The 9,549-nt window shown below is 47.6% G+C and overlaps 1 protein-coding gene across 3 annotated transcripts; it reads right to left on the minus strand.

The window, feature by feature from the left end:
• Positions 1–144: 144 nt before the first annotated feature.
• On the minus strand, positions 145–9,401 carry ttc1 (tetratricopeptide repeat domain 1). Of its 3 annotated transcripts, XR_006053131.1 has the most exons (9): positions 9,294–9,400; positions 8,436–8,902; positions 8,293–8,353; positions 7,522–7,634; positions 6,971–7,007; positions 6,732–6,880; positions 1,260–1,314; positions 576–877; positions 145–482 (listed from the first exon to the last, which is right to left on the minus strand). XR_006053131.1 is itself a non-coding variant. In XM_005949257.2 (8 exons), the coding sequence occupies exons 2-8, from the start codon at positions 8,886–8,888 to the stop codon at positions 741–743; spliced, it is 1,005 nt and encodes a 334-aa protein (XP_005949319.1). In that variant the 5' UTR covers positions 8,889–8,902; positions 9,294–9,400; the 3' UTR covers positions 572–740. The 3 variants fall into 3 exon arrangements, 2 of the variants coding, with proteins under 2 accessions (XP_005949319.1, XP_005949323.1); XM_005949257.2 differs by lacking the exon at positions 145–482 and having other exon boundaries at positions 572–877; XM_005949261.2 differs by lacking the exons at positions 145–482; positions 1,260–1,314 and having other exon boundaries at positions 762–877; positions 9,294–9,401.
• Positions 9,402–9,549: the final 148 nt, after the last annotated feature.

Below are 9,549 nucleotides of genomic sequence, written 5' to 3' on the forward strand. Positions count from 1 at the left end.
TCAGGCGATTAGAGGATCATCAGGGGTCCTTTTGACCCTCTGTGGGGGGAAACTCCCACTAGGTTTATATCTGGGACTCTCCACCAGTGAACTGAAGAAGATTCTCGGATGAGAGGTGAAACGTCTTCAAGCAACCTAAAGAAGTCCAGACGCTTTTCTTTCCAAGCTCCTTTGACTACGATGACCTGGATGACTGAGAACCTTCACAGACGCATTTAACTGAGAGCCATGCTAGGCTCAGAGAGACTCTGCTGACCTGCCCTGCGGTCATGCAGGGACTTCATCAAGCTTGTTTTTTCTGTTCTTTGTGTTTGATTAAAGAATGTTAGCTACTGCTCACCGCTCGTCTGCAGGCTTTATTTAAACGGAAAACTTCCACAACAGACAACAGCCTGTCTGCTTACTTTATTAATAAAGACTCACAGCTGGAACTGCTTCAGCACAGAGGAGGGCCTAATCCAGCTCAACACCGTCAGAGGTAACTGCGGTGACGCATAGAAGCTCCAAGTTAAGAGTTTCATCAGAGCAGCTTAAATCAGACAGAAAATGAATGGAGTCTGGTTGGAACAGATTACCTTTCAGAGGTTTTTTATTCCTCTTCATTAAGAGTCAATCACCAATCAATAACCAGTCCGTACTGGCTTCTTCATGATCAGTAACTAAACTGATCAGCAGACAGGTGAACCGCTGCTCTGTGGTGTGATGTCACAGCTGTGAGCAACGACATCACTGTGACATCATCACCTGTTGTTGTTGTTGGGGTTCTGGATGAAGTTGATGGAGTAGGCGCCGCTGGCGGCGTCCTGGTTCACCTGGAAGTTGTTGGTGGAGAGTCCGAACGGCCGCAGGACCATGTTACCTAGGTCCTTCAGCTTACCTGTGGGTCAGAGGTCACAGAGATCACAGCTCCATTGTATGTCTAATGTATGGCTTTTATTGTGAAAGGACTCCAGGCCCTGAGCTATCAGGCTGCAGGCTTTTATTGTTTAAGTCGCATCTCTGTAATGTGAACAATCAGAGCCAACAGCTGATCAGAGTTCATGTCTGATCTGTGTGTGCCTTTAAAATCATGTGGATCGATCATGTGATTTCATTTCAGTCTTGTCACCGATTGGCTCCTCTCACCTGTCACAGGTGATGTTATGGCTGAAAAACACTGTCTCCACCTGAACAGGTACCAAGCTGCATGTCGCACCGACAGGTACGTACTAGACAATCATGGATGATTGATTAATGGTGTGTTCAGGTGCAATACGTACTAAGCATCTCCTCCTTCAGCTTCTCGTTCCTCTCCTGGATCTGTAGAGGCAGCCTCTGATAGAGACACACAGGTGGACACAGGGTGGGAGACACAGGTGGAGGGAGAGAGAGAGAGGTCAGCTGTGTAAGTCTGTTTTTCGTCCCTTTCACGCCTCCTTAGCGCTGACCCCTGACCTCAGAGGGGGCTGAACCTGAATAAGCACAGGAGGCCCTGGTAAACCCTACTGGTCGCTCTGCACGCCACTGTGACACCATCAGATTGGCACAGGAAGCTGCTGTAGTCGCCACGTTAGACGGAGGAGAAGAAGAAGTCAGAACTAGAAGCAAAGTTTGAAGATCTGAGACACTGTCGAGTGTTTGTTTCAACGATTTTTCCGCAGACTGCTGCAGCAGCTCTGACCGTGTAGGAAACGAGGAGGCGTTTCTCTTTTACTGGCTGAGGTGTTTTTGCAGGAGGTGGCGCAGAGCCATTGCAGGGGGGGTCGTGGTATGAATGAAAACAAAACAAACAAAACAAAACAATGTTTGGACGCAGCAAGCATAATGAACATTGTTTTGATGGGGCTCCCACACAAACACAAAGCAGAGGATGAAGCGTCACCAGATATGCTTCCAAACCAGCTTCCTTCCAGGCCAAAGACTAGAACGTGTGATGAAGCATATCTCGCTTTAATACAGATTTTACTTGCTGTCAAATCTTGTTTATTTTGGGTTGTTTTGTTTTCACCCATTGTTTTCTGTCTGTCACTGACAGTAAACTGCAATGAAGTTTGAAAACAAAATATGTGCGTGTGATAGGAGGATGTGTTTGTGCGGGGGGCCTAGCAAAAAAAGTTTGGGAACCACTGTTTTACTGAGTGAGGAAGCTCTGAGAGTTGTGACTGTCTTTAACAGGGACGAATCAGAGGTCATGCACGGTGATGTAAACATGCCAGACTCAAGTAAAAGTAAAGGTGCGCCTGCAGCCCCAGCGGATACACTCATCAAATAAACTGTGTTTGAGACGTGTAGCAGCTGCTTCAGTTTAACCAAAAGGCATTTCCAGTGGAAACTGGCCGACGTATCCTCACCATAACCATGTATAATATCCACAAAACTTAAAAAGCAAAGTCGAACTAAAACGTACTAAAAATGTCCTCTGTACCTCAAGATGGCGCTGGTGTACGTGGTCGTCTGTTGCTGTCAGTTTTGTTTGTTTTTATATTGCTCCTGTCGTGTGTTACTCAAGAAATCGGGTCGTTACTGGTGTACGATCGCCAATCGCTTCTGAACCTCCGAAGTTCTGGACAAAATACAGCTCCATTTTCTAACGGAGGTCAGAATTCATGGTGTCCGCTGCTGTCACATATCCTAACTTGCCTATGCCGTGCTGTCATGCTACCTCCCCGGCGAAGCGTCGGGGTAGGCGCAGTGGTCGGCTGGTCAAACTCAAGATCTCTTTGGTGCACCATCTCACTACCGTCATAGATTATTTCCTGGAGTTTTTGTGCACCAACGTTTCCTGGACCCCGTGGGTTCCTGCCTCATCCCCGTGGTCTGCCAGGATGACGCGCTACTCCTCCGTGACCCGTCCTCCTCGGCTCAACGTGCGCCGGGCGAACCTCGACAATCTGAGGCCGCTGTGTCGGACTCCCTGTGCCGCTGGGGCTTTTACCTCATCCCCGGCGCCTGTCAGGATTGGGCTGGTAAACGCCAGATCACTCGTGAACAAATCTTTTATTCTGAATGAGTCCGTCATCTCCTGGAAATTGGACTTCATGTGTGTCACGGAGACTTGGCTTAACACTGGTGAGTCCAGTATTTTATCCGAACTTTTACCAGCGGGTTGTTCCTATTTTAACACACCAAGGACATCAGGGAGAGGAGGAGGTACGGCGGTTGTTTTTAAAAAGGAATTTAAATGTAAACAGTGTGTTTTACAGCCCTCGTCTTCCAGCTTTGAGCTCACGTGTTTTTAAGTCAGTCGCTCTAACTCTGTGCTCTTTGCTGTTATTTATCGTCCCCCTAAATACAATCAGAATTTCATAAATGACTTTTCAGAATTTCTAGCTGGGATTATGCCCAACTACGATCATGTTCTTATTGTGGGAGATTTTAATATCCATGTCTGCTGCCCTGACAAACCTCTGGTGAAGGAGTTTTTAAGCCTCATTGACTCTTTTAATCTGGTCCAGCCCGTACCTGGTCCCACACATGAACACGGACACACACTAGACCTGGTCTTGTCACACAGTCTACCTGTGTCTAACGTGGAAGTGACTGACACTGCCTTCTCTGACCATGTGGCTGTATTATTTGATGATGTGTTTTCACACACTACAGTTCAAACCGGTGCTCCCGTTCACCGCTGTCGGATTATTAACCCTTTCACTGCTGCCCAGTTCTCCTCTGCTTTTAACCAGCTGTCTATCCCCGCCGATCGTACTCCCTTGGACACAGAGGACCTCAGCTCCTGGTTTCAATCTTCTTGCCTAACCATTCTGGACTCTGTGGCACCATTAAAAACCAGGAAGCCCAAGGCTAAAACGGACCCTTGGTTTAACGACGCCACTCGGACTGTGAGGAGGGAGTGTCGTAGAGCTGAACGCAGATGGAAGAGGGACAAACTGCAGGTGTCTCTGCAAATCCTAAAGGACTGCTGGCGCCTCTATCAGGATGCAGTCAAAGAGGCTAAAAGAAAATACTTCTCTAAGATCATTTCCTCCAACAGTCACAATCCACGTGTGTTATTTAAATCTATTGACTTAGTCTTAAATGCTCCACAAAGTGGCTGCTTGGAGGCCTCTCATAAACTAATGATTTTATGTGTTTTTCATTGAGAAGGTTGCAGCCACGCGGGCACTCATGAGTCTGACCCCTCTGTCTTGATCCCTTGCTCTGCTGTTTTTAACCAGTTTGAGCCTGTGACTCTTTCTTATTTAGAGGATGTGGTCGGCCACCTGAGGCCCTCTGGTTCCCCAAATGATCCTGTCCCACCACAATTTTTTAAGGAGATTTTTCCTAGCATAGGCCAGGCTGTTCTTACTGTTATAAACAGCAGTTTAATATCTGGTGTAGTCCCTGCTCATTTTAAGCATGCAGTAGTACAACCCTTGCCCTGGACCTGCCCTGGACCACACTGTGTTGGCTAACTACAGACCTCTCTCCAAGTTGTCTTTTATGTCTAAAATCTTAGAGAAAATTGTACACTGCCAATTGATGTTTTTTTTAAAGGAGAATGGTGTCCTAGAGGTCTTCCAATCAGGTTTTAAAAACTTTCATAGCACGGAGTCAGCACTCTTAAAGGTTTTTAATGATATCTTCCTTACCTGTGACTCTGGTAATCATGATGTTCTTGTCCTCCTTGACCTAACAGCTGCCTTTGACACTGTAGACCACAACATTTTACTGTCTCGCTTGCACCATCTTGCAGGCATTCGTGGTACTGCTTTGAAATGGTTTAGGTCTTATCTTTCTGACAGAACTATTAGTGTTAACTTTTCTCAATTTTAGGGCCTCTACTTTTTTCATTATATTTACAGCCCCTGGGAACCATCCTCAGAAGGCATGGAATATCCTTCCACTGCTATTAAGCCACTTCTAGCATCTCTAGAAGACATTAAATCTTGGATGTCCCTAAACTTTCTAAGATGTAATTCAAGCAAAACTGAGGTGATTCTGTTTGGTCCTAGTGGACCTTGTGAACCCTCCGCTATTGATTTGGGACCCCTGGCAGAGTATTTTAAATCTGTTGTTACTAACCTGGGTTTTAAGATGGACAGTGATTTTAAATTAGACAGTCAAATTAGGGCTATTGTCAAGTCCAATTTTTATCATTTAAGGCGTTTGGCAAAGAGAAGACCTATTTTATCCAGGCTGCATTTTGAAACAGTAATCGATGCTTTTATTCCATCTCGTTTAGATTACTGTAATGTGCTGTATTTTGGAGTTAGTCAGCGTCTTCTCTCTCGTCTGCAGCTGGTCCAAAATGCTGCTGCACGACTTTTAACCAGAACTCGTAAAAGAGAGCACATAACTCCCATCCTGGCTTCACTCCATTGGCTGCCTGTATATCTTAGAGTTCAATTTAAAATAATCATGTTTGTTTTTAAATGCTTAAACCAGGGCTGCCCAATTCCAGTCCTCGAGAGCTACTATCCTGCAGCTTTTAGATGCATCCCTACTCCAACACAGCTGAATCAAATGGTTTGATTACCTCTTCAGCATGCCATCATGTTTGGCAAAGGCCTGATAACAAGCCATTCATTTGATTCGGGCGTGTGGGAACAAGGATGCATCTAAAAGCTGCAGGACGGTAGCTCTCGAGGACCGGGATTGGGCACCCCTGGCTTAAATGGTCTTGCCCCAACTTACCTCTCTGAGCTTCTTCGTCCTTACCCACCCCCCAGGTCTGCTCCTGGAGGTACCCAGGTCCAAGAGGAAGCTCAGAGGGGGCGGGGCCTTCTCTGCCCCAGCACATTAGAGAGGCCCCCTCACTGTCCACTTTTAATGTAAAACCCGTTTTTACTTCTTGGCTTATGACACAGTCAGACCTTGATTTTATTGATTTAATTCTTATGTGATGATTTTATTGTTTTAAACGTTTTTATATCGTCATCCGATATATATCGTTATATCGAACAGCCCTACGGACTCGCGTACTTGAGAATTGAGAAAGGGCCATTGTACCGGTATTACCGTGAACTGTATAATATAGCCCAGTCCTAGCAGGGAGGCAGTTTATGTAAGGTGTGGTTACAGGGGGCGGGAGCCTGCAGTACAGGGAAGGCGATGTGACGCCATACATACGTACACATTTCTTTCTAAACACGACTGAATCCACAGAGGAACATCCTCACAAAAACAAGCTGAGTTAGACAATGACTGATGGTGTCAAACAGATGGTGCAGGTGATTCCAGCTGTTCTCCCTCACAGCAGGTGTTTGATTTCACTTCCTGACAGCGCCCACATCGTCTGAGGCCTGCCCAGAGTCTGTGTGTTCTCCAAGCATCAAACCGGGGACCCTTCACATGTAAGAGTTAAGCTGTTAATCACCACAGGAAGTCTATAAGATCTGCACCAACACGAGCGCTCTTCTTCTACAGAGAAGTAACCTCAGCAGGGCTCTGAGAACACTCTGACCTGGCGCCGTCATGAACACACTACAGCAGTTACCATGGTGACCTGCCTACACGACAGACAAACTGCATCAGCCCACAGACGTCCTTAGTTTGAGAACTTTCAGTGAATTTATATTCATCATGTTTTCACCTACAGAGTACTCCATCAGCCGGTCATCTCTTTAACGGGTTCACTTCCTGTTTTTAAAACTCCGCTAACTGGCATCACAATTTAAAGACTGATAAATTATACAAATGAAATGGAGATTTCATGTAAACTCCAGCTTCTTTGGCTTTTAGCCCACATTTTAGGTTTTAACATTGAACAGAGCTTGCCTGGTTCTGCTTTGTCCCACAGTCAGTGAACTCACCATGGCCGCCTGCCTGGCAGCAACATTATTTGGGTCTCGTTCCAGAACCTTCTGGTAGTCCTCCAGAGCCTCGTCCAGCTTTTCTGTCTGCTCGTAAAGCTCCGCCCTCCTCAGCAGCGCCCGCAGGTAGTCAGGATCCAGCGCTATTGCTATGGGAACCACAAAGCCAATCAGTCAGTACAATGAATAATCATTACACAGCCGCTGCTACCCAGGAGGGGTGTGATGTCATCGCTCACCTCTGCTGCAGTCTGAGATCGCCTGCTCCTTCAGATCCTGACAGAGACACACACTGTAAGCACGCCGCTAACCTGTTAGCACGCAGCTAATGGCATTACTGATAACAGATCATTGCTAACATGCAGTGTTTTGCACCTTTCAAACTTTTGCTCTCATTGGTCGATCAGGAGGAAACGCCCACCTGCTGCAGCACGAACCTGGTGACTCGAGCAAACTGCAGTCGCAACATTAAATGTCCAGCGGCCTAATTTGGGGCTGTGTGATGCCCACGCACAGGGCATCACACAGGAAGTGACACAGGAAGTAGAAAACGTTAGGGGGGTACCCAAGTTTCAGAGGGAAACGAGCGATGTTTACAGCGTGTGGACGCTTCCTCCTGATTGGATGAGGTGTATCTGTGTGCAGAGCCACAAAAGGACTAACCAACACAAAGCTGTGTTAGAGGTGAAGCAGGTACTCATAGAACCAGACTTCTGTCACATCGACGGCTCTACATCCTTCATGTTAGCAACGATACTGGCATAGAGCTAGCGTGTTTATAGCATGTTACCAGGTGCAGCCTTGCGGCGGCTCTGTTGGAGAACAGCACAGCTCGCTCTCTGCTGAAACAGACGGGGCACACAGACAGCGCATCCGTGTAGTTTCGCCCCGCCTCCGCCCAGTCTGTGGGAACAACAAGCAAATGTTACGCACAGAGCCCAGAGCAGGTCACCACGGTAACAGATCAACATGTATGACATCACCATTTCTGAAGACGGCTCAGTTTCCTGATGAGCAACAGTAATAAATAATATTGATTGCTCCAGCAGGTCAGACTGAAAGTGATCATGTGATCAAGTCTCTGTCATTCAGCTGCAAACACAGAGCACACACCTGAACACGTGTTCATCCAATCACATTCATTCACCCTGATCTGATTTCACGTCTCCTTCATCAGGCCGTGGGAGAGGAATCTTTCACGTTTCCATGGATACAGGTTAAAGTCTCACAGTGCAGGCGGCAGTGCTGAGCATGCTCAGACACAAAATCATTCACGGCAATCAAAATTTATTTTCCCGCCACAGATCACCAGATTCTGCTGGTCTGAGTCAGAGGTCGTTCAGGGTCAGAGGTCACACAGACTCTCACCTGTGGTTTAGGCAGCTCTCAGGGTTCGTGTTTGTGTGAGATGAGTCACATGATCCATACTGCCCTTTTTAAATGGGTCAGAAGCAGCCAGCCCCGCCCCTTTCATTTGACCGTGTACGGGAAACCCTGATAGTGTGACCTCTGACCCCTTGCAGTATGCAGGAGCTCCACAGTGCTGATCTCACAGACTCACCTCCCCTCTTAAAGTGGGCGTTTCCCGCCTCCTTCAGACTGATGCTCTGCTGCCGTCGACTCTGAAAAAGAAGAACTCTGATTTACCACCGTGTGCCGACACCTAAATGTCTCTCAATGCAGGTACTGGTCAGCAGGTATTACCTCCTTCTCCCCCTCGGTCAGCTCCTTTTCCATCTCCCTCAGGTAATCATCATCAAACTCTACGGCTGGGCTCACCTCCTCCTTCAGCTCTGTGTCAGAGTCATGCAGGGAGACTCCATCTTGTTGCTCCTTCACCTCCTCCTCTTCCTTCACCCCGTCTACCCCCTCCTGCCCCTGCTCCACATCCTCTGTCTCCAGTGGAGCTTTCACCTCCTTCTCGTCCTCCTCTTCCTTCAGTCTGTCTCCCCGCTCCTCTCCCCGGTGTCCTTCTGCTGCCTCCCTCTCTGTGTCTCCTCGTTCAGTCTGTGTGTGTTTAAAATGAACGTCCTGCTGGCTCTCCTCTCCTCCTGCAGTGGGGTCAGGAGGCTCCAGCGTGTCCGGACAGTCATAGAAGTCCTCCTCGTGCTCCTCCTCCTCGGCCCTGCTGTGTCTCTGTATGCCTCCTCCGCTCATTCTGAAACTCTGAGCTAAAATAAAAATTTAACAAACTGATTAGAGGCCTGACCTTTGACGTCACACAGAGCCAGTGTTAGCCAGCTAGCTGCACTGAGCTAACAGCTTCAGTTCCTGCTGAGCCTCACTCTTCTTCTGTGGCGATCAGCTGATCAGCCATTGAAGGATCGGCGCGATTCGCGTCTGCGTCACTTCCTGTTGATCAGCCGGTATTGATCACTGGTCAGGTTTCTGTTTGTTTACTAAGGAGCTACATGCTAACAGCTAAGCTAACGGTCAGCTGGGACGCTACACGCACGTGTCAGTCGTAACTATGTCACGGCTCTGCCTGACGTCATCGAGGTGACAGTCCGTTGCATATCGATAACCACAGAAACGTTAAAATCTGCTGCTTTTCGGTCTCACCTGTAAACACCGGTGAATCTGCGCGACCACGCTCACTGACGTCATTTCCTATACGAGGAACGCTTCCGTTTCCTATTTAAAGTGTCCTGTAGGTACCGCCCCCTGCCGGAGGAGTAGTTTGGTCTTTTTTATTTTGATATGAACTTTATTTGACTATCCAGAGTTGGGACCAGGAAGCAGAGTTGCAGTCTTACACGCCTCTCTGCAGCTTCTCTCCTCCTGCTACCCCCCAAAAACCCATCTCCATAGAGACTGT

Source organism: Haplochromis burtoni, unplaced genomic scaffold, assembly GCF_018398535.1.
Source record: "Haplochromis burtoni strain Fernald_Lab_line unplaced genomic scaffold, NCSU_Asbu1 Contig_645, whole genome shotgun sequence".
NCBI classification, from domain to species: Eukaryota; Metazoa; Chordata; class Actinopteri; order Cichliformes; family Cichlidae; genus Haplochromis; species Haplochromis burtoni.

What these genes read in the sequence shown, in the direction of transcription:
- ttc1 (XM_005949257.2), bottom strand. Translation starts at nt 8,888, where the DNA reads ATGAGCGGAGGAGGCATACAGAGACACAGCAGGGCCGAGGAGGAGGAG. An exon ending in GATCTCAGACTGCAGCAGAG is followed by an intron (nt 6,881 to 6,970) that starts GTGAGCGATGAC and finishes TGGTTCCCATAG; the next exon opens with CAATAGCGCTGGATCCTGAC. An exon ending in CTGCCAGGCAGGCGGCCATG is followed by an intron (nt 1,315 to 6,731) that starts GTGAGTTCACTG and finishes TGTCTCTATCAG; the next exon opens with AGGCTGCCTCTACAGATCCA.